Consider the following 25,780-nt stretch of genomic DNA (forward strand, 5'->3'; position numbering starts at 1 on the left):
TCGATACTATTGCGCATTAGAATTAAAATAACGATTCAAGTTGAACGAATCAATCAGTTTAGTTTAGTCAAAAGAAAGACGCGGTGCCAGTAAGATGAAGAATAATAAATTGTGTTGTGCAAGTATATTTATTGTACAGAGATTGTAAATTAATGTGACCTAGACGGTGTTTGTTGTACAAATCGGAAGAAAGATTAATATAAATTTATGTGTGCTAAACTAATGTATTGTGTGTGCTAAGAACGTAATGTAGATAAATGAAAGTGAGCTAGAGCAATATTGAATCAATAAAAAGGGTTTTTTCTGGCCTTTGGCCTTTTCCCTTATTTGAGTTGTTTTACTTGGTTGGGAAATTAGGCATGCATGAGTGCATGTGTGTGTACATGTGAGTATGCACGAAACATTATGGTCCGTGTCGAGCCGGATTAAGACCAGTTGAGTGGAGGAAGTTTTTTTGCTGCGTAATTAAAACGGCTGCTGGTCAAAAGTGTTTAAGCATTCAAGAGAACAACAGGTATACGCGTAAAAACAAAAACAAAAATTTGATAAAAAATTCATTGAAGCTAATTTTTTGGAAAATTTTAAATCAAAAAGGTGAGCGTTAAAATAATAGTTAAACAAATTATCTACAGTCCGCTGAGAAAATTCGGCAGAATTTAAAAAGATAAATTGGAAAAGTGCGTATGTAAAATATATAACAAAATGTATAATCATAGTGGGGAATTTGTGCGCGAGTAGATAATATACTAAGCTATACATATATAGTGAGCATATACATATATTGTGAGGTAGAAAATAACATATAGTGTGCGCGTCGGTTTAAGATATATGTAAAGCTATAACGGGGCATATGTAAAACATGTTGAGAGCTGAGATTTGTCTCGAGTGCGCAAGTAAATATTGCATTGGTGCATTAAAAAATCAAAATAAAATACATATTGTGCGCAACGGTTTGAAATATAGATATGTATAGCTATAATGGCGTGCTGGTAGTTTATTAAAAAAAAGAAGTAATTTGTCTTTACATATATTATGAGTGCTGAGAAAAATATGTTGTGCGCATCGGTTTAGAGTACAGAGAAGTTTTGATTCTGGTGTGCTAATGGAATTTGTGTGTTTGTGTGACAAGTCTTAGGTGGCAATGTGGAAAATGTAGTGAAAGAAAATTTTTGTATCATGCAAGAATATTGAAGCATGTAAGTTTGGTGTGCTAGACATGAGTGTACATGTATGTACGTGGTTATGTATATATATATATATATGGATCTGCATGTGTGCTTGGTGTGAAAAATGGTGCTTGATACAAGAATACATTTTTTGAAAACAGCAAATATAAATGAATAAGATTGCATGCGATATACTAAATTAAATTGTGTGCTTAGATGTTTGCTTATTTGAATGTTTGTGTTTGAATGTTTGTGTGCTTGGGTGTGCGTATGTAGCACTTTGATCGTGATAAAGTTTGTAAAAGAAAACCGTTGAAAAAAAAGGAGACATCATGACATAAATTTGAATGGTGAGATAAGTTGAGCTGTTATTGGGGGCTTAAATAAAAAATATTTTATGCATAAACAAAAGATGAGCTTGGGGCAAGATTTTATAGTAGTACATGTGTACTGAGTGGGCTAGCGTACCTGCAGGTGTTTAAAGTCTTTCGGCAATTGCATGTTTGAGTTGGCACTAATGATGGGTGAGCACGGTTAAGGCGAGCAAGAAATTTTCAAACATATATGCAAGCCGGAAGCATTGGTGCAAGCGCTTGAAGCAAATGTCAGTGGGCGAGTCAAGATGATTGATTGAGGGCTTGGTGACAACCATCATTAAGCGTTTGTTTAAATGAAAAATAATAAGCTATGATAACAAAGTTGCACTCTGTGTGCGAGGCTTCACTATTATCATTGCCATATTCAAATATATTATTTTGTTTGTTTGTTTCTTTTCTTTATGTTTTTTCATATTTAGACATGGCATTTCAGAAGAAGTTGAAGTCTCATGTAGCTAAAATCCAGCGTGCGCTAGAGTTTGTTAATGAAGTGTCAGTGGGCGAGCTTAAGGTGCGACTTACCTCACTACGGCTAGCATAGCAGGCATATAACGAAGAGTATGCAGCTGTAATTGCGGATGTGGATGAGGAGGCGCTAGACCACTTTTGTGAGAAAAATCTAGCTGCAGTTGAGGCAGTCTATTTTGAGGCGCATGCGAAAATGCAGAGCAAATTAAAGAAAGAGAACCCGATTGAGGGGCCAGATAACAATAAGCAACCGATTAATGTGCAGGTGCAAATGCCAGTCCAATAGAATAATCTAAAAAATACTTGGGGCGAATTCGATGGCATGGTTACTAAATGTACAGGCTTTCGTGATCGATTCTGCGCAGCCGTATATGATAACGATAAAGTAGACTCATTCAATTTCTATAGCTGACGAATTCTCTTGTGGGGCGTACAAAGTTGACTTTTGGGCAAAGGCAATTCTCGGCTAACAATTATATGCAAGCGTGGCAAAGACTAAATCAAATGTATGATCAAGGCTACTTAATTGGCCGAAAGCATTTGAGAAATTTTATTCGGCTGCCGGAATTGAAAGGCCCCGTGCGAGAAAACGACTTAAGGTACATGTCAAATGTAACTCATGATGTGCGACGTCAGCTACAGGCGCAAGGACTCCCGGTGGAACACTGGGATTTTTTCATGGTGCACATGCTACACGAACGCTTAGGCACTGAAACAGCCAAACAATGGAAGCTAGCGAGGAAAACCGATACTCCGAAGTTAGATGACATGCTATCCTTTTTGGATAGGAAAGCACTGGCACTAGCAAATACATCTGATAACCGTAGGCGCGTAGAATCGGCAGTTGTCATACCGGGACATAATACAAAGAAACAGAGTAGAGCAAGGCAACAAGGAGTTAGAGCAGAGCCGTCATCATCAGGGGCAGGAACAGGGGCGTCATTATTAGGTGCAAGAGCCATGCCAATGGTTTGTGATGCATGTGGCGAAAACCATATGCTATACCATTGCCCAGGATTCATGGAACTTAACTTGAGGGCCAGGAAAGATTTTATTGAAAGGAGAAATCTCTGCCCAAACTGTTTCAAAAGGGGCCATGGTGCTAACAATTGCTACCAGGCAGAGTGTTGGAAGTGCACTGGTAGGCCCAAGCACAACAGCGCATTGTGTCCAAACAGGGAACCAAAAAGGCAGGTAAACAACATTCAGCGCTATGCATCCAAGTCGAAACAAAAATTGGATTGACAATCAACTGGGGCGAGAAAGCGTACAATTAAGACGCAAAAAGAGGGCAAGAGAGCGCAAGATAAAGTGAGCAGTCGAGATGACGCGGAGCTGGGGCCAAGCGAGAAAAAACTTAAAATAGAAAAATAAAATAAAATGCAATAGTCAGTAATGCTGTGAATGGAAATAAAATTGATTTGTCTTGTGAACAGTATTTGATGAATTTCAATAGGGGGAAAGAAGAAGCAAGGGCATTACTGCCAACAGCAATGGTGTTAGTTGTCGTAAACGGCATTAAATTTGGGCCAGTTCGTGCATTACTGGATACTGGGGCGCAGATAAATTTGATTACCTTTGTATTACAGCAGAGGTATGGCATACACACGAAACCAATTACTAAAAAAATGGTTGGTATTGAGGCAGAGCCGTTCCAAGTGAGCAAGAAGGCCATAGTGTTGATTAGGCCTTGGTATCCATCAGGAGACCAAATCGATGCAGAGTTTTGGGTTTTACCTAAAGAGAGCCAGTGGTGTCCCTTACTCCCTCCATTTGGTTCAGGGTTGGGTCCTATACATGACTAGTTGGGCATTAGGTTAGCTGATCCAGAATACTGGGAATCAAGAAGCACTCATATGTTGCTGGGGGCTATGGAATAGCATTGATGGACACAATGTTGGGCATAGTCGTTTTCGGTGAATATGCACAAAGCATTGGTGATGAGACCGGTGAGCTAGTATCAGCAGTAAATTACAAAGATAATCGAGAGCTAGACACATTAATAACAAAGTTTTGGGAAATGGATCAGATTAATGAGAATTCAATGCGAACAGAAGAAGAAGAGAAAGTTGAGAAAATCTTCTTAGATACATATTATAGAGATAGGGATGGTAGGTTCGTGGTAACCATACCCCTAAAGGAGGGCACAGAGATTGGCAGTTCCAAAGAAATTGCACTCCGCAGATTTCTATATTTAGAAAAGCGTTTAGAAAAGGAGCCAGAGATTAGAGCGAAATATGTTGAATTTATGAGAGAATATGAGGAGTTAGGGCATATGAAAATGGTTGATAAGCATATAGGGCAAAATGAGTTGACATATTACATCCCGCATCATTGTGTGACGAAAAAGTTTCGGGTAGTTTTTGATGCAAGCTGCCGAACTAACAAAGGTATTTCTCTTAATGAAATTCAATTGCTAGGTGGAAAATTACAAAGAGATCTGAGCGAGATCATAATGCGGTTTAGGCGGCATCGATTTGCATTTAGTGCAGATATTAAGATGATGTTTAGACAAGTTAAGATTGCTAGAAATCAATGGGATATGCAGCGAATATTTTGGCGCGAGAGCAGAGAAGAACCATTGAAGGAATATTGGCTAACTGTCGTGACGTATGGTATGACATCATCGGCATATAATGCAGTTAGGGCAGTAATTCAGTGTGCAAGAGATGCAAAGAAAGATTACTATGAAGCTGCTGAAGCTGCTGAAGCAATTATAAATGACATGTATATGGATGATTGTGTTACCGGAGCTGACAGTGAGCAAGACGCTATTGCACTAGCAAAACAAATGGATCACATCCTGGGTGGAGCCGGTTTTACACTCAGGAAATGGAAATCGAATAGCAAAATACTAATAAAGACCTTACAGTCCGGAGAAAAGGAGTGCTTGTTTGAATTCGAGGACGAAACTAGGGTGCTTGGATTGGTATGGTTGATATCGCCAGACCAGTATGCATTTGTAGTTAAGACACCAGACTTGCCAGGTATTATAACAAAACGCGTAGTTGTTAGCTGTGTGGCACAGTTGTTTGACCCAAATGGATACATCTCTCCAATAATTGTTGTAGGAAAGGTTTTGATACAAGATTTGTGGTGCTTGAAGGTAGAATGGGATGAAGAGCTACCATCTGAATTAGAAATGAGATTCAGAAAATATTGGGGCGAGATGAAAAAACTTGAAAATTTTAGAATTCCAAGATGGCTCGGTACTGGGATGTCTGAGAAGGTGAAATTATGTGGCTTTGCTGATTCATCAGAATCAGCCTATGGTGCAGTTGTTTATGCTAGAACGAAGGAAGCAAATGGGAATTTTAAATGTAGATTAATAGTATCAAAAACAAGAGTAGCTCCAGTAAAGAAGATGACTATTCCCAGGTTGGAATTGTCGGCATGTGAGTTATTGGCTAGACTGGTCGTTGAGGTTAAGAGAGCAATGGATTGAGGTGAGATCAATATACGTTGTGGACAGATTCTCTGGTTGTGCTTTACTGGTTAGAAAAAATGCCCAGAGATTTGAAAACATTTGTAGCTAATCGCGTATCAGCAATTCAAGATAATACTGGGGCAAAGAGTTGGAAACATGTGGGTTCGGAAGATAATCCAGCGGACTTGTTAAGTCGAGGATTAGAACCCGGTGAGTTGGTTGATAACCGATTTTGGTTGGAGGGCCCAGAGTGGCTATCTTTTCCTAAGACACAGTGGCCACCTGATAAGTTTGAACAGGCTAAATCAAAAAATAATAAGGATGGGCAAGCAGAAATTAAGGTGCACATTGTAAATGTATGTTATGAGGAGATGGAGATTTTTGTGCCAAAAATGGGGGGAAGTGGTGAGCTTGTTCCAATCACGAAATATAAAAGCAGGCAAGCAGGAATTTTGAATGTATTGGCATATGTAAGGCGATTTATAGATATAGTCAAGACAAAATTGACGACTCGTGATAGGATAAGAAAGTCAGCAAAGAGGTGCAGATTAAGGGCATGAAATTGAAGGTAGATTTACCAAGTGAGCAAGAAAAATTGTGGGCAATGGAGTACTTACTGAGAAATTCGCAATTCATAACTGATTATGCGCACAGACAAACTAAGCATGGGGCAGTGCAAGTAATGACATATTTCATTCGGCAAAAGTACTGGATTCCACGCTTGAGAGATGAGCTCAGAAAATACTTACGTGGGTGTGTTGTATGTGTTCGATACAACTATAAGCTTGAACAACAGTTGATGGCAAACCTACCAGCTGAGGGGTTGCAAGCAGGTAAACCATTTCTTCACTGCGGTCTAGATTATGCAGGCCCATTTAATGTACGTGTGAGGGTGCGAGACGATTATGTCGATAAGACTAAATGTTGGGTTGTTGTGTTTGTATGCCTGAAAACTCGGGCTGTACATATCGATTTGGTGCTAGATCTGACAACTCAATCCTTCATTGCGTGTTTTGAAAGATTTATTGGACGGCGAGGTCATTGTGCAAAACTATTCAGCGATAATGCGACGACATTTGTTGGTGCGAGCAAGACGACAAAAAGGGCTATGGATCACTGGAGATGGCAAGAGGCGCTGGAACATATTGGTCTAAAAGGTACTGAGTGGCATTTTATAATTCCAGCAGCGCCACATCAAGGAGGTATTTACGAAGCAGCTGTAAAGTCAATGAAGTTCCATTTGTCCAGGATCGTGGGCCAGAAAACGCTGGCACAAGACCAGCTTGTGACGTTGCTAGTTGAGATCGAGGCAATACTGAATTCCAGACCTTTTTATCCACTGTCAGATGATCCAAATGACATGCAAGCATTGACACCGGGTCATTTTATTATTGGGGAGCCATTGATTTTGCCACCTCCGTTTCTGGTGGATGACCAACCGACAAGTTTAGGGATAAAACTCTGGCAGCAAAGGCAAACAATGCTTCAGCACTTTGGAATAGATGGCAAGCAGACTATTTAAACAGTTTACAAGAGAGAAAGAAATGACGCAGAGAACATGAAAACGTTAAGATTGGGCAGATGGTAATAATTAAAGCAGAAAATTTTCCACCAGCCCAGTGGGCATTGGGACGAGTTACCGAACTGGTCCTTAGTAAGGACAAACTGGTTCGTTCTGTTGTGGTGCAGACACAAACGAGCAAATTAACGAGACCTGTACAGAAGATATGCATACTACCAGTAGAGCCAGACACAGCAGAGCAGCGGTAAAAGATGAAGTATTTGGGCTAATAAATTATGTAGATATTTATGTATGTATATTTGAGCTTAGTTAAGAAAACCGTAGGTTTTCGCTGGCACTGTTTCGTACAGGGGCATTTTCTCACTGTGCGTCATAAATGTCGCGCAGGGGAGAATGTGCCTGCCCGAATAAATTAACCGTTTTAAAATATACGTTGGAGTGGAACATGTCATGGCTTGCCATGATCGATACTATTGCGCATTAGAATTAAAATAACGATTCAAGTTGAACGAATCAATCAGTTTAGTTTAGTCAAAAGAAAGACGCGGTACCAGTAAGATGAAGAATAATAAATTGTGTTGTGCAAGTATATTTATTGTACAGAGATTGTAAATTAATGTGACCTAGACGGTGTTTGTTGTACAAATCGGAAGAAAGATTAATATAAATTTATGTGTGCTAAACTAATGTATTGTGTGTGCTAAGAACGTAATGTAGATAAATGAAAGTGAGCTAGAGCAATATTGAATCAATAAAAAGGGTTTTTTCTGGCCTTTGGCCTTTTTCCCTTATTTGAGTTGTTTTACTTGGTTGGGAAATTAGGCATGCATGAGTGCATGTGTGTGTACATGTGAGTATGCACGAAACACCTAAGAAGTCGAAATGTATAGTCATTCATAGAAGGTCACTAGATAAAAGTGGAATGGAAAATTAAATTTTAGACAACACTATTATAGAATACGTTGACACGGCAAAAAATCTAGGTGTAGTTTTTAACAAAACCCTGACATGGAAAGATCACATCTTCCGCACAGTGGGAAAAGTGTATGGGATGCTTCGTACACTCTGGCTTACACAATATTTTACTCCGTTACATATTCGCCTACTAATAGCAAAAGCGTACTTAATACCTACGCTCCTTTATGGTTGTGAGGTTTACTCCAATTGTGACTATGTATGTAATAGGAAACTTAATGTTGTGTATAACAACATTGCTAGATACGTCTATGGTTTGAAAAGACTTGACCACGTCTCTCATCATGCTTACAGGTTGCTAAACATTTCTTTCGATAACCTTATTAAACTTAAAACGCTCACTACGCTACATAAATTAATATATATGAAGGAACCTGACTATCTGTATCGGAGGCTAAATTTTCTCCAGTCGTCTAGATCTGTTCTCCTTACCCACTTCAGACATCGTATGCTAATATCTGATCGCCAGTTCTTCATTACTTCCATACGTCTTTGGAACTCGCTCCCTTCTAGACTTAGGCTTATAAGCAAAGCTCTGCTCTTCAATAAAGAATTAACAAGTTTCTATAATAACCTAGACAATTAATATACTGATTTCTTCTAAGCAAATGTACTCTATCATTCGTTTATTTATCTATTTACTATTTATTAAATATATTATTTATTGTAACCTTTTCTTAGCCATAGTCATTAGCTTTAAGTTTCAAGTTTATATTGTTCCTATTTTATGCCTTTTACCGACTAGCACTGTAAAATAATTTTTGTCAAATTGTTGTGCTGGGATGAATTGCCTAATAAATACAAATACAAAATAATAATATATACCAAATTTGACCATAATTCTTGGATAAGACAAATTACAAACGGAACATATAACGGGGTAGAGATTACCCCAGATATAAATTGCGATAATATACATATAACTCCACCAAGGACAAAAAGAACAAATAACGACATAAATGTTTGACTACATATAATCGGAAAGAAAGAAAAAAATAATTAAATAAATAAAAAAAATAATTTTTGGCAAGAGTAGACATTCGGCTTTTTCTAGAGCAGTACAAATACTGCACAAAGGCAGCTTTATTGACAATACACAACTATATTACCTAACACGACAAAAACTTTCCTACCAAAATTAAACAACAAAAAAAAAAACTGAAGAGTTGATATACATAAATTCAATTTTACGGCTTAAAACGAAACAACATAAAAAATTAAACGAAAAGAAGTAAAAAAAATAAAAAATAGAGAAAAGACTTTGTGAGTGGCGTGGTGCCCTTGAAAAACCAAATTTTACGACAATAATCTTGAAAATGAATTATTAAAATACTGACACTAAGAATGCAATATAAAAGATTTTGTGCTTGGCGTGGTGCCATTGAAAAAACCAAATAAACAAAGAATAGAACATTTTAAAATACGTAATTGGAAAACAATATAAAGGACTTTGTGCTTGGCGTGGTGCCATTTAAATACCAAATACACTAAAAATACAATCTACAATTGAAACCACAAATCATGAAGGAGACTGCTACGCATGGTTCTGTCCTCTAAGGTATTACCATCGTGAGCTAGTGGTCCCAAGTACACACTAAACCGACACTGGATGTTCAATCCAGAAATTTATGAACTCACACTAAGAGAAATACCTGGCGTGTGGAGATACATTCTCTGGCCAACAAGCTTAAACCAAAACAAAAAAAAAAAAAAAAGGAAAACCACGCGTGTTTTTCTCTAATTTAATGGAATCAACGATATTAATATATCGTTCAAGCTGGTCCTTCGAGCCGGATATCGCGATTCGGCTCAAGTATTTCTTTAATAGGAATTTTTGTTTGTGCCACACATATATTTATACAAAAGGTGGCTATAGTTATTGAGGTTAGGTAACGTCTCATCATGTCGCTCAAATTGCGTGATTCAGCACTAAATACCATAAAAAGATATCTGGCCATCTCCACCAACGATGCCAATGCATTCAATAGTGCCAAAATAGAAGGCTACATAAAGCTTCTCGAGGAACAGTGGGTAAAATTCACTGAAGCACAGGATGGCGTTGAAGAGTCATGTGGCACTGAGTTCATTGCAGCCGAAGAACAAGCACATGCACAGGCAGAGGAGTGGTACGTGGAGGTTCATTGCAACTTCAAACAAGCGCTTAGCCGAATAGTCTCTCCTGTAACCAGCACTCCTGTTGCAGTGATCCAACACGCAGAAACATCGAGTCCTGCCGTACGCTTGCCAAGAATTGAACTTCCGAAATTTAGTGGTGACTCAACAGGGTGGATTCTATTCCACGATTCGTTTAAGGCGTTAGTTCATGACAACGCAACTCTTTCTGGTTATCAAAAGCTGCATTATCTTCGCAGCTGTCTTCAAGGCGAGGCATTGCAAGTCATCTCTAACCTAAGAATTTCGGATGCGAATTACAGCGTGGCATGGAATTTACTTTGCTCTAAGTACAAAATAATGCGAATAATCGTCGAAAGTCATTTTCGCTTTATATTTAACATACAACCGGTTACAACTGAGACGGCTGCTTCCCAAGGCAGTCGGTTCTATGTACCGGAGCGACTCGGGATTTTTCCCGACCAAAGACTGTCATTTCAGTGTGACCCCATCTAATTTGTTTCGTCCTACAAATTGTCATCCTCCCAGCAGCTCCTTGCAGCAGGACTGCTCCATATTCTCTTACTCCGGGAAGGCATCGAATCCAATCCGGGTCCGTCTCCTGACCCCGGTCCTGAGAAATGGTTTTGCTGCATCTGCCGGAAAAGAATCTTTTTAGGACGGTCATACTCTGTTCAGTGTGTCTCGTGCAAGGGATGGTTGCATCGGACAGGTTGTTCTGGGCTTGATCCCAAAACCCGACGTCCACGTAACTTTTATAAATCTTTTGTGGCTCCGTGCTGTTCACGCCCAAGGGCGTCCCGTAGTCTACGCCTTAGAGGCATCGACCGCAGGGACAATGTCTTAGAACGTCAAGGCCTATCTGTCCGGTCAGGCGATGCAAACCTAGAAATCATCAACATCTACATCCCTCCTGCCACCTGTTGCCCCAGTGGATACCGCCCTAATATCAGGGCCTTACTCACTGGCAACAATCGCATTATCTTAGGTGATTTCAATGCCCATCATGATCTATGGCATTCAAACTTGCGGGCGGACAGTAGGGGTGAGATGTTGGCGGATCAAATAGAAGAAACGACGTTCTGCACAATAAACGGAGACGCCACACGTATGGCAGGAAGCTGTCACAGCTCGCCAGATATCTCAATCGTGAGCGCAGAACTCGTAAACTGCGTCAACTGGCAGCCGATGGTAACATTGGAATCCGACCACCTGCCTATACTTATTTCGCTCGAGCGACTACATCGACACCGAAAAACACAGTTTCCGGCGGAGGCCGCAAATTTAGCGAGAGAACGTGACATTATAAGACAGCTCGATCCCGGCGACCCCCAAATAAGGGATATAAACCAACGCATCAGATTGACAGTGACAAAATTTCCATCGCCTTTGGCGATCAAATGCTGTCAGATGCGAAAAAATGCGCGATCTCTTTTTGTCGACAATATATAATACATTCTACGGTTGACAAATCAAAATGGTCAAAATGTTAGACATTTTGAACATCCACGTCAATGGCACTACGCTACCTACTGTCTTACACCCTAAAATCTTGGGTGTGAAGTTCGATCAGGATCTACATTTTGATGAGCATGCAGCCGCAATTGTACCGAAAATCCAGAGTCGTAAGAAAATCCTCAAATCTCTTGTTGACAGTACTTGGGGAAAAGATAAAGAAACGCTCATTACCACTTACGAAGCAATTGGCGGTCCGCTTGCATGCTACTCGTCCCCGATATGGCCGCCAAGCCTAAAGACTACTCATTGAAAGAAGCTGCAGGCCTGCCAAAATACTGCCCTCAGAACTGCCACGGGTTGTCTTCTTATGCCCCCAGAACACCATCTACATAATGAGGCGAGAATACTCCCCATCAGGGAGATAAATGAAATGCTAACCAAGCAGTTCGTGTTGAATACCCAGAAACCTGTGCATCCTAACAGACATCTGATTGATGAGCCAACACATCCCAGGGGCTTAAGAAGTCATCTCCATAAGCATTATGAGGAAATACGGCACCTGATAACACAGCCGTATGACGCCAAAAAACTCAAGCAGGTCCTCAGTGAACTCCACCAACTCATGCCAGGAATTGCCCGGTGAATCCAGTACTCGAAAGAACAATACCCAAAACTTGCAGAAGAGGAACGTACACTCGCTAGGGAAACGCGAGTCACTCTAGCTCAACTTCGATCTGGATACTGTAATAGGTAAAACTATTACCTATCCAGAATCAACCCCGACATACAAAACATATGTCCTGCTTGTAACGTGTCCCCACAAGGCACCAACTACCTCTTTAACTGTATTGTGGAACCAACGCCTCTAACACCCCTCTCATTATGGTATACCCCTGTTGAAGCAGCATGTTTCCTTGGACTCCCGTTAGAGGATATTGATGACAATTTGTGATCGGTCGTTCCTATTGGATGGGGCGAAGCACTGCTACAACAACGACAACAACAACCCCACTTAACCGTGGCGAATCCTGTTTCTTTAACAGCCGGGCTCTGGCGACGCCAATATCCTTATAGAACTAGGGGTGGGGGTATGATGACCTTGAAGATTCAATGTGGTCATATTAAATCATTACCGATACGGTCGCACTTGTACATCAATGGGGTTTGTTACCGGAACGTATTGCATCTATATCCTGCAAAGGATCATCACCATCGGCTGCCATTCGGGGATTTTCTTTATCGCTACAACAGCAACAATACATCATCCGAAAATAGACAAATTTCGCAATACTTTTAACATGATTTAATATCGTTGATGTAAATTTTAAACAATTTCGGCGCCAGTACTGAGCCTTGCGGTAGGCCAATATTTACATCAACAACTGATGAAAATGACTTTCCAATTAACGTCCTCTGCTTTCTGCTACTAAAGTAGCTTCGGAACAATTCCACTGATTTTCCCTTTATACCAATTTTAAACATTACATCCAGCAGAATATCTGTATTAATTTTCTGCAAAGCCTGTTTTAAGTCTAAAAAACCGATACCACAACTTTTTTGTCACTTAAATACTCTCCCCATAACGCAACTACCAGATTTACTGCTGCTTCACAAGAATGACTCTAAACCCAGATTGTTCAGGTGTGCATGGCGCTACAATAAAGCTGATCCAAACCCAAATGAACTGGGATCACAATTAACGCACATGCAACAGCTTCTTCGCAAAATATGGTCGGACGAGTGCATGTCCGACGATTGGAAGCTAAGTGTTCCTTGCCCAGTCCACAAGAAAGGGGATACTGCAAACTGCGCCAACTATCGCGGAATCAGCCTTCTTAATAAGGTCCTGTCAAGTGTATTGTGCGGAGGATTGAAGCCCACCGCGAATCGGCTGATGGGACCTTATCAGTGCGGCTTCAGACCTGGTAAATCTACCATCGACCAGATTTCCACAATGCACCTAATCTTGGAAAAAACCCGCGAACAAAAAAAATCGACACCATCACCTCTTCGTCGATTTTAAAGCCGCCTTCCACAGCACGAAAAAGAGCTGCCTATATGCCGCTTATACGGCTGTGCAAAATGACGTTGAGCAACACCATCAGCTCAGTCAGAATTGGGAAGGATCTCCGAGCCGTTCGAAGCTAAACGAGGTTTCAGACAGGGGGACCCCTATCGCGAGAAAATTATACTAGCTGCAGAACTTAACCTGGAACAACATTCTATAAAAGCGTGCAATTACTGGCATATGCTGATGACACTGATATCATCGGCCTAAACACCCGCGCCGTTAGTTCTGCTTACTCCAAACTAGAAAAAGAAGCGGTACCGATGGGTTTGATGGTGAATAAGGACAAAACGAAGTACCTGCTGCCATTGAGCAAAGAGTCAGCGCATATGCGTCTTGGCAACCAAGCTAATGTTGGCAGCCATAATTTCGAAATAGTAAAAAACTTCGTTTATTTGGGAACCAGCATCAACACTAGCAACAACATCAGCTCTGAAATCCAGCCAAGAATCACTCGTGCCAATAAATGCTACTTTGGACTAGGTAGACAATTGAAAAGTAAAGTCCTCTCTAGGCAAACGAAAATCATACTCTACAAGTCACTTATCGAGCCTGTCTTGTTATAGTGGCTCACAGCTTATTTCATGCAGCTATTGAAGAAAACTGTTGAGCTATATAAACAGGAAACTAGTGACCATGTCAAAAAAATTCAAATGCACAGTTTTAATAAAAATATGCTTCTATTTAATAAATACTTAATTTTCATGTGTTTATACGTTTGTGCTAATTATTTAATAAAAACTAAAATTATCTCAAAAACTAAGGTCACAGCTTATTTCGTGCACTGCGCTCTGCCTTAGAAAAAGTTGTTTTTTGTTTAGTTTAGGACCTCGTCTGACCATCTTTATGTTAATTAGTTTTTGGGCGGCGTCGGCTGGTACCTTATGCCTCTCTTCGACAAGAGTAGTTTTTTAAATCGTTAATCTTACTAATCTGCCTTTGCCGTGTACCCGATTCCAAAATTTACCACAAATTTTCAATGGCATGCCTGCACAATTCCGGCACAATCCATATATATAAAAATCAAATTATTTGTGTTTGTGTGTGTTTGCTATGGAAACGTCTTTCCCACACTTCAATCATCACCAAATTTTGGCTATAAGTTCCTTCGATCACCACGAAGGTTTTAGGCTAAAAATAATTTCGATATATAAAAGGGGCGTGGCACCTCCCATATAAATGGAATCTTTGGTACCGCATAACTCTGCAGGTATACATGCCAGAACATTGAAATTCAGTAAAGAGTTATATGAGGTCAATCCCTAACACCACCAGGAAAATGTGGAATTGAGAAAAAGGGGGTGTGGCACCTCCCATACAAATGGAATATATCATACTGCATATCTCTGGATTAGTAAGTATGATAATGAAAATTGGTAAGGAGCTATATGACGTTAAGTCCTAACACCTCCAGTAAAATGTGTAAATGAAGAACTAGGTACTAAACTAAATAACAAAGTAATTTTTTCTAAGGCAGGGCGCAGTGCACGAAATAAGCTGTGGGCTAAGTTTTTGAGATAATTTTAGATTTTATTAAATAATTAGCAAAAACGTGTAAACACATGAAAATTAAGTATTTGTTCAAATAAAAGCATATTTTTATTAAAATTGTGCATTTGTATTTTTTTGACATCGTCACTAGTTTCCTTTTTATATAGCTCTACAGTTTTTTTCTGTAGCTCCATGAAATAAGCTATGAGCCACTGTATATGGTGCAGAAGCTTGGACCATGACAACATCAGATGATGGGAGTGTTCGAGAGAAAAGTTCTTCGAATTATTTATGGACCTCTACGCATTGGTGATCGCGAGTATCGAAGAAGATTAAGGGTGAGCTGTACGAGCTATACGCAGACATCAACATAGTCCAGCGAATTAAAACGCAGCGGCTGCGCTGGCTAGGCCATGTTATGCGAATGGAAGAGGACGCTCCGGCCAAGAAAGTGTTTCTATCGGAACCCGCCTATGGAAGCAGAGGTAGAGAGCGGCCCCCACTCCGCTGGAAGGACCAGATGGAATATGATTTAAACTCCCTTGGGGTGACTAATTGGCGCCGGTTGGCAGAGAGAAGGAGCGACTGGCGCGCCTTGTTGGGCGGCCATAACCGTTTAAACGGTTCAGCCCCTAATTAAGTAAGTAAGTAAGTATTAATGTGTTGGCTTTATATAATCTAAGATTTATATATCGTTCGGGCAATTCGGAAAAAATATCAATACAAAATATGTTACTAGCATCTACACCTCTGTTGTGAAATCCCTTTTTAAAGGTAAATTCGGCTTATCATCGACAGACCTTAAAAGATCGTGTTTGCTGGAATTATAACCTATCAAACTAACCGGACTACCGGTATCAAAAAGGGAAATATGCTTATTACATTTTTTTCTTTATTTTGGAACATTCATTAAAAGCGCCTTCAACTTCATTATGATCTATGTCTTCAAAGTCGCTAATTGTAATTGGGATTTGAATATGAACAATGTTCATGACCCATTTTTAGGCACCGGAAACTAGATCCTTTTTGTTCTCATTGGGTACGGGCAGTCGGGCTTTATATGTCCCGTTTGCGAGCAATTTAAACAGATATTTGTATGCCATTTATTATCAGCTTCACCGAGACGGTAGCTCAGTGACTTCCTCTATTTCACGGCTTAAATGGTTTCTTTCATACCGCGATACCAACATCTTCAACCCACTGATTGTGCGAGCACTTAAAAGCAGGTTTATATTGGAAACATTATTCCCCAAACCGTCAATTATAAATTGAAACGTTTTGCAATTGCTTGCGTACATAGAATATAGTGTGGCGAATTTTAGCATCACTATGTTGTTAGTAAATAAAGACAAAAACAATAAAGCAAGCTGCCACTCTTGTGTTCATGAACAAATCAATCATCATTTACACACATACATACATACAAGGCAACGAAGAGATATCTCACAAACACATGTAATCATCAGCCGAAGTAGTTACTCACACATAACATAAACTACAAATATACATGTATATAGATGGTAACCAAGCAGGAGATACAAAAGGTCTAGAAGGTGAAACGTCTAAACCTTAGGAGTAATGTGCGAACGAAGCAACTGAGAGTATAAAAGCAGCGCAAGCTGAGTAAACAGTAATCAGTTTTGATTTAAGCACGCTATTGGTTGTTAAGTATAATTGTGAAGTACTACGCCCAAAGTAATCTAAATAAAGACCAGTTTGTAATACTGAATATTGGAGTGATTTATTCAACAGTTTAGCGATTCGAACGTTAGCAGAAGGTGCATAAATATCAGAAATCCCCAGAATTTGTAATGAAGAGATTTATTATTCTTCGCCAACGTCGTTGACGCAACATTTTATGTACATCTTAACGGCTGACATTTTTGTCAAATTCATTAATAAGCTGTTCACAAAGTTGCTCATATGTAATTGCAGATATTGTAGAAAGAAATGCCCTTGGCGTTTAGCGTATTCATTATTTCTTCAAAATATTTTTGTCAGTACCACAAACACGAGTATATACTGCAATCCCTACTGTGGCTTGTTCTAATTCACTCAAAAGTTTTTTCAAAGTAGCAACTTTAATATGTTTTCTTGAATAGGATAATTCTTCGCGTACACGATTAACGATAATGTTAATAGCTTTGCCTGCTTTAACATTTTTATCAGCGCACAGTGTTTCGTGTAGAACAAGCTAGCTGGACAAAATTATTTTATGAGATTTTCCGTTTCATATGTAGTCATTAATACAACTACGTCATTTTTTTCAGGCATATGTTCTTTTTTTATTTTTTTTTCCAAAATTTCACTTCATATGCATACATTTGCTTATTTCATATACAGTAACTAATGTGAATAAGTGACATAGATCCAAAAAAATTTAAAGGACTTAAGAATATTACTTTATTGTACTTATATTGAATGGACTACAAATCTCAATACTCTAAAAAATTCCGAAAAAAAAATTAAAATTTTTTATGAAAATTCGTCGAATTTTTCAAACAGTTTTTAAATATAATTTAGTTTTTGTTAAAGATCGTGACAAATTTTCTTATGGGAAATTAGTTAAAATAAATTTGCGAAAGCGAAGATTGTAAGAACTGTCCAAAAAGGGGTGTCTACTTATTTATGTGAGTGACTGTACATATTTTGTATTTATTTGAGGGTGAATAGTTGATGATTGTTGTGCTGCCATCTTAAGTGTCGTTGATCGTTCTGATTTGTTATCAGTTGCGCAGTATTTATATTACATTCAGGTATTGGCGTAGATGCTACCAAATGGGGTTGTTTTGTGTAGCGTTCCTGTGTGGTTATACCTGCATTAGGATTGCTTTGTATGTACCTGTTTTTATGCCTTGGTGACTGGTGCGGTAGGTTGTGGCAGGTTGAAGTCAGTGATCTTCGCCTTTTTGCTTTTGATGTGCTCTTGTTGACCTTGCGCGTTTATTTTTGTGTGTTTTATGGCTACGTGTTTGTTCCCTGTACCTGGGGATTGGTTTTGCCGTTTGTAGATCAGCTTTAAAGGTTCAAATATCTCGTCGGAGCTGGTACGTACATACATCCTATTTTATATGTAGAGATAACTAAATCTACAAAAAAAAAATTAAAAATAGATGTGCAAAGAATTCGCAATGGTTTTTTCTTTGGACTATTAGAGAATACTTGCGACTATAACTTATGTAAAATTTAGCCCGGATGTCGGCGGATGTATGTAAATTTTTTGTCCCTAAAGTTAAAAATATAGAGAAAAAATACCTTTTCTTCTTAATAACGGAATGTTAAATATATTGAAAATACTCTAATTGCGAAAAAATTACTATTAAAAAATTTTAATTACCTTCGAGCTTAGAATCCATCAAAAAAATTATATAAAAGTGTTCACTCAAAAGAAATATGAAGCTTAATATTCAACAAGAATTTTGCAAATTAATCAATGCATTTTACGGCCACTCCTGCCTTCTTACTTCAATTTCTCAATATATATGAGAAAAAATATCAAAAAAAAGCAAAAATTCCATTATTTTGTTTGTTTTCTTTCATTTCTCATTACACTTTTCTTGGAATAAGAACTTTGTTTTTGTCCAGCTAGCTTGTTCTACATGAAACACTGTGCAGCGTTGTGATTAAATTTGCTAGCAGAATTAGCGCCACACATACCATTGGAATTAAATTCGTATCCATAAACAGTTACTTTATGGCAGCACAGTACAAATTTTAGTTACACAGACGTCAGGAGCGGCAACACCATTGGCAGGGACAACGAAAGCGGAAATATTGGCATGTACACCAACAGTGGAGACATTATTAGAGTTACCAACGACAGAAGTATTAGCGGCAGCGGTAGGATCGGCAGAAACATGAGCAGTAATAACATCAAGGAAGACACGCCAGCGGAAGGAATGTAATTGGAAACTGAAACGTCAACTACTTTCGAGTTGCGATAGCGTAGCAGTGGACGCAAATTTGACACCTGTGTCAGTTAAAATTTGTGCAAAATTTTCTTTTAGAGATGACATTGGTCTCTGGCGACCCCAAGTTCCTTGTGGATCTAGGGGGTGGGAGGGCGGTGTGGCCTAGAAGGTTTCATGTTGTAAGATACTGTGTCACAGGATTTGATACAATACTGTATAACAGGCTATCAAGTAGACTACGAGATATGAATTTAGGTTTCGTTATAATTTTTCAGTTTAATTGAATTTTGATATTCAAGCGAATTTCAATAAATAATTTTTATAAAACGATACGCGTTCATCCTTGACAGAATCAGAAGTGGTTCGAACGCTCGTCAAAAGTATTTTTAAATAAAAACGGTTAACGGTTAACGTGTAAAACGGCTACGATTGTACAACGGAAGGTACATTCAGGCAAAAACCGCCAACGGTGTTGCAAAACCAACAACAATTCTCGGGGAATACGCTGTACAAAGTTGAAACGTGAAAGGGAACATTAGCAGCGTATTCAAAAGAATAATTCGTAGAATTTGAAACCTTATGCACGTATCGCACATTATAAACATTTATACAAACGTAAACGGTATAAAATGATGGTAAAATTATCCAGCCTAAATGTAGCTCAATTAAACGCACTATTGTGTCAAAACGATATCGCGATTGTAGGACTAATACTGTTGTCACACAGAAACTTAATGATCTCATTTCACCTTCTAATGAGTAACTGCTCGATTGGTATGAATGATGAAATGTCAAGTGAATAAAATGACAATGCTATATGACAGACAATGACATTTACTTTGACAAATGACATTTTTAAGCACTGAACACACCAAAAACTAAGAAACTGAACGCCCCCAACAGAGTTGCATTGTGCTTTTGACTTCATTAGGCATTCGATTAGTCACTAATGAAATAATTATAGATTCGAACTTTGAAGGGAAGATTGAGCTCAATAAGCGTCTTAATGTAGAAAACTGCCTTTATTATTCAGTAACCCGTCTGTGTGAAAACAGTATAAGGCACATAAAGTTGCGGCTTTATTGGAAGCGTTGGGTTCAATTGAGGTAGAGATTGAGAAGATTTCTTCAGCGGAGCCATGGGAGCAGCCATTAAACCGGCTACAGGAGTTAGTATGGAGTTTGGCAAATTCGGTGAAGGGTATTGAAGCTGCAATTACGCCTAAGCAACGATAGAGTCGATTCTGTAGAAGTAGCAACAGCACAGAGAAGTGGTCGAATTTCTGAGCCTTTATCGAAACGTAGTTTATCAACGTGTGTATTGCATACGCAGAATGTTCAGCAAGCGGTAGGAGTTCTTCCTGAATTGGATCCAGTTCGGAAGACAATTTCAACGCATCAGCAGTTACAAAAGGTGTACATGTGGAAAAATTAAACTGTGCTCCTTGCTCTGCAGCATAAGCTTAAAGGTGTTGCAAAAATGTGGTTGGATGCTCAACCAGTGTTCAAGGCTTGGACCGAGTTTGTCCAACTGTTACGTGATTTTCCATATGCATTGACCTCAACATCAGATGCACTTCACAGCTTCCGCAATCCAATCGTCAGTATGTATGTATGGATCGAACATATATTTAGCAGGTAACCCAAATTCCCCATGGAACTGGGGTGGGGTGTCGGGATGTCCCAGAAGGCTCAATGTAGTCATATTGAATCGTTCCCGAGATGGTCGGGCTAGAACATTAATGTTGCTTTTTACCCTAACGTAACAGGTACTCAAACCTTTGGGGATTGTCTGTATCGCTACAACAACAACAGCTTCTAATAGCGGTTAGGTTTATAGATTAGTTATTATTTCAGTCTACCAAGCAGTGTCGGAGTTATCACCCAACATAGGGAAAGTTATAAGCCTGGAATGACAACATAAATTTCGTTTACAGAAGTAAGTTTAATGATGAGAAATTTGCACGAAACACGTTGTTTGACACGGTTTATGAGCTCAGCAGGCAGGAGGTTTGATGGTTTCATAAATTGCCCTATTATATTTTTTGATTACATGTGCTCTAACAACTATAGTAATAAAATCGAATAGCTTATTTGCATGAAAAATACTCCTGACAAATTTTTGAGGTTTGCTACAATGCATTACCGTATATGATTTTAGTTTGCTCCGGTGTATATACTCTATTCTAATATTTAGCTTTCGGTCCTTCTTTGCAGGATGCCGATGAAAACAACGGGAATTTGCGTACCTTTGAAAGAGTTGAGATAGAGTTTGACGAGACAGCAGTGAGCGACGCTGTGGATGCTAAGGAATCGTATTTGGATGATTCTATGAGCGATTGGAATGAAGAAACTGTAAGTATATTTTTACTTTGCATGTTATTTAGCGGTTTTATAATTAAAAAAGCCTGCGTTAGTATCGGATTCCTCAAAGTGCTTCAGAAAAATTGTTACACGAAGACGGCAATTTTTTTATTTTTAACCTCTTACTTAAATAGCGCCAGTCGCTTCTTCGATTGGCTAACTAGCGGTAAATGGTAACACTAACAAACCTTAAATCGTTTACCTATGCTGTCGTTGTGTTATAATTCGTTGGCCCATGTTTATGTCTGCATATGATGACAGGAGGTACATCATTCACCAACAAATCCATCATCTTTCTCGCTTCTATTTTCAGTTTGGAGCAAACAGAACTTACGGCACGGGCGTTCAGGCTGACAATGTCAATGTAGTCAGCATACTGAAGCATACACTCTTATTATGTGTATACCCTATAACATCCTCCGCCCTGCACAAATCTCGGTACGTGAGATTAAACATTACTTTGGGTACATGTACGCGCTTGACTGGAGTGAAGTATGTCACTCACGTATGCGCTGTCCGTGTTGTTGTTGTTGTTGTAACGATAAGGTTTCTCCCCGAAGGCTTTGGGGAGTGTTATCGATGGTACAGATCCGGTAAGCTCAGGTAACACAGCACCATTGAGATGCTAGCCCATCTCGGGAACGATTTATATGGCCACATTGAACCTTCAGGCCATCCCTCCCTCCCCACTCCCTAGTTCCATGAGGAGCTTGGGGTCGCCAGAGCCTCGTCTGTTAGTGAAACAGGATTCGCCACGGATAGGTGAGGTTGATAATTGGGTTTGGAGAAGCTATATATTGCGCTAGCAAACTGAAAGGGTTGCGCTACACAGCCCCTTGAATCTGGTATTTTAGTCGCCTCTTACGACAGGCATACCTACCGCGGGTATATTCTGACCCCATAACCGCCATTTCGGAGGTTATGGTTTTGACCAAGATCAAAATCACGCTCCTAGATACTCTATCACATTAATGTCAGACTAGGTTCACTCTGTTCTGTAAGGCCATCTTCTTTATAAAATGGCGGCTTTTCAGAGCAAACTATTTTATTAGCAACTTTTTTTCTGTAAACACTCCGAATAAAACCGAAGCTTCAAGATAATGCAGTAATGTTATAAGCGGAAGATGTTCAATGGAATAATTTGAAAATATTCCCCCTTACGAGCTTACGATTCTGTTGAATGTATCACTTTTTTTATAAATTTAATCTCTCTCGATGATTAAAAGCTACGCTTTGTAACTTTCTCATCATACTCGTCTTGACTCAGAAAGTATTCATATCGGCACACGTATTTGGAAACAGGCGTACCGGCAGACCTCTAATGAATTGGGAGCGGCTAGATGGAAGAATACTTGATCTCCCTTGGTGCTGAGTTGGCCACACTGTGTTGGCGAAAACAAAAATGTCAAACGAAGCTATCTCAACGATTGTATCATCCTACTAAACTGTAACTTCTTATAGCAGAAGAATTACATAAATTCTAATTTAACTAGAGATGGTGAAAACGGCTCTATGACCATTATGGCAACTTTTTATACTCAGCTGGGCAAAGCTCACAGAGTGTATTAATTAAATTTTTTTATACTTTCGTAAATTTTTAACAGGCGATCCAAATTCAAGATCATAACCAGAACAGCTGAGCATTGCTTCTCAACAAAAACAAGAGAAGACACAAAAAGCTTCGTGCACAGAGTAAAATAGAGAAGCTGAGCTCTACTGCATTGAGCAAATGAAATGAAGTAAAAATAGTAGCAACGACAAAAATAGAAAACCTGAATGAAGCAGCATACATATAGACGCAGTCATAGCCTACATATTGGTAGGCGTGCGGGTGCAGAAGCCTGAGAACACGAGCTCGAATCTCAGCTCGGAGGGAGTATAATTCTAATTTAAAAATACCAAGACGTCTGATGAAATCTTTGGAATGTTTAACTCTTTTCAGTTTTTCTATCAAATAAAAGCAATTTATTTTTTATTTCCGAGTCGAGCCGTAGAGCAAAATGCAATTTTTTTGGATCGATTCATAGACCAAATCGGAACTAACTCACACCGACGAGGAGTGGTTTCGGAGTCCATGAATTTGTATTAGGATTTCGTTTCAACAAAGAAAAAGGCACCTTTGCACGGTGTACAATCTGACACTTTTGCATTCTACGCTCTAAATGTGTGTCGGCCATGTATGCATTTTTTTGCCAAAACAAATTGTTTATTAAAATTAGCGTCAACTGATTCGCAGGGCTTCATCCACCCTGTCAAAGCTTGACAGGGCAGAAAATGTGCCTTTTTTATGAAACGATCACACATTTATTTAATAATTTGTGAAAAATTTGAACAACGTGACATCAGTACGGACAAGGCGATAGCTGTTCCGATTATACCTTGTAAATCTCTTCAAAGTCTTTTCTCCCGGGAGTGGGATTCGAACCTGCACTCCTGCGATGATTGCACTGTTACAAAAACATTCAGCAAAGCCATGCCTTTGTTGTTGTGCAATTTATTCCCCAATGCCTACTTTGTATAGTTTATTATTTTCACAGGAAACAATTTGTATGTTAGCATGTGTTAAAGCTACGCTTTTTGTTGTTGATGGTGCAAAGAACTTCCATCAAACTTCCACCTTCGCTTAACGATAAAGCTCCATCGACGAAGATCTCTAAAACTGTATCAAGTGTGCAGAAAAGCATGCAACATTTAGTACCATATGGTCATAGGGAATAACCGCCCAAGTCCTATGTAAAAGTGTAGGCGATAGGCTATTATTACTCGTGACCATAGGGTACTTATGTTGCATACTTTTCTGCGCACTTGACACTGTTGTTGTTGTTGTTGGTGTTGTTCTTGTTGTATTAAGGAATTAAAGAAACTCCCAGAAGGTTTTGGGGAATGTTATCGATGTTGATAGTCCTTTGCGGTACGTTGCGGTATATTAGTTGTGTTAAGTTGTGTTGGAGACAAGACGTTTATTTCATGGCTCTGTGTTGTGCGCTTAGTTTTTCGGGTATATTGTGGCTATTTACATACGATTTTGGTCTCATCTGTTAGCTATTGAGCTGGTGCTGCTTTTTTCTGTTGATAAGCACATCGTCAACAAGAAGTTTTAGCGTTTAAGCTCAAACTTTGTTTCTGCCGGCTTTGTTGTTGTCATTATGAGAGGTATATCATGAGAGGTATGTCACACACAAAAACTCCTGCAGTCAAGAGACGGTCAAGCAAAGAAAGGCCAAGCAAAGAATTTCGAACGAGTAAAGCGGTAAAACTTGATGAGAGTGCTGCCGTACCATCAATATTAGCAGCACTTCGCGAGCTTGAAGAGAAAATAGAATCCCAAACTGAAAAACTACATTCTCTTTTTGGTAGTCTCTCCACAAAAATAACGGACGTCGAGAACACACTCACAAAGAAGATAGACACTGAAGTAGCTCTGCTTTCTAATAAACTGTCTGAGTCTGCTCAGCGAATTGCAGCATTAGAGGCCAAACAGCAGAGGTATGATTGTGAAATGCAGCAGCTTCGAGCGGACATAGAAAATGTAAAAGAGGAAAAGAAAAAACATTTTCTCGGATTTGACTCTGACGCTGTGGTAGTTAGCATACCGTACACGGAAGGCGATAATTTAAAGAGCATTCTCAATCTCTTGTGTAATTTCGTTGAGTTTCAACCACCGCAGATAAGAGATATATTTCGCACTAAGCCCACCACCAACAATACTAGAAGCACTGTTATTGTTAAGTTTCACTGCCCGCTTGATCGTAATCGCACGCTTAAAGCCTTCAGTGACTATAGAAAACGAAATAAGTCAACAGTTTCTCTTGCTGGGACTTGAAGGAAAATTTTCAATTTTTGAGAGTTTGCCAGTGGAGCAACGAAAAATTTTACAAGAGGCCATCAAATTGCGCAGAGAAGGGAAACTGACATCTGTATTTACTCTGAGAGGTGCTGTAGATATTAGGGCAGAGAAAGGTGCGCCTGCTTTAAAAGTCGTTGATCAAAACCATTTACTAAGTTTTTGTTGATATGATGTGTTCGCTCCCTTTTATTTCATTTTATTTATTCTTCTTTTGTGTTCTAAGTTTACTTTTAGACTTAAGTATGTTTTGTGATACATTATCTTTTGTAAAGGTGGTTCGTTTGTTTACCCTATTCATATGTCACGCGCTTTCTATTGAAGTTGCTTTTGTTTATTTGCCGTATGTTAGTTCGTGACATAGTGACTGCCAGCATTGATGATAACACCTTTGTAGGGTTATATTTATATTCAACTTTAAATGTACCTACTTTAAATAAATTGAATTTTTGTTCTTGTTAATTTTTTATATTTCAATTTTGAAATTATTATTTTCAAAAATTTTCATTCTGGTATGAATTTTAGAACGAATTGTTAACATACATTTAGGAGTGAATATTAAAAGATATTTTATATA

The 25,780-nt window shown here is 39.0% G+C and overlaps 1 protein-coding gene across 6 annotated transcripts in view; it reads left to right on the forward strand.

The window, feature by feature from the left end:
• LOC137249763 (zinc finger protein 558-like) overlaps positions 1-25,780 on the forward strand; it is a 147,918-nt gene that overhangs the window by 29,901 nt on the left and 92,237 nt on the right. For 5 of the 6 annotated variants that reach the window (XM_067781632.1, XM_067781629.1, XM_067781631.1 and 2 more), the window contains exon 2: positions 21,213-21,350. The exons of the other annotated variant lie outside the window; for it this stretch is intronic. In XM_067781632.1, coding sequence (XP_067637733.1) covers positions 21,213-21,350 — 138 coding nt within the window. The remainder of the gene's footprint in view (positions 1-21,212; positions 21,351-25,780) is intronic. 6 annotated transcript variants of the gene reach the window in all.

The sequence above is a fragment of the Eurosta solidaginis genome, chromosome 4 (assembly GCF_040869045.1).
Source record: "Eurosta solidaginis isolate ZX-2024a chromosome 4, ASM4086904v1, whole genome shotgun sequence".
Classification (NCBI taxonomy): Eukaryota; Metazoa; Arthropoda; class Insecta; order Diptera; family Tephritidae; genus Eurosta; species Eurosta solidaginis.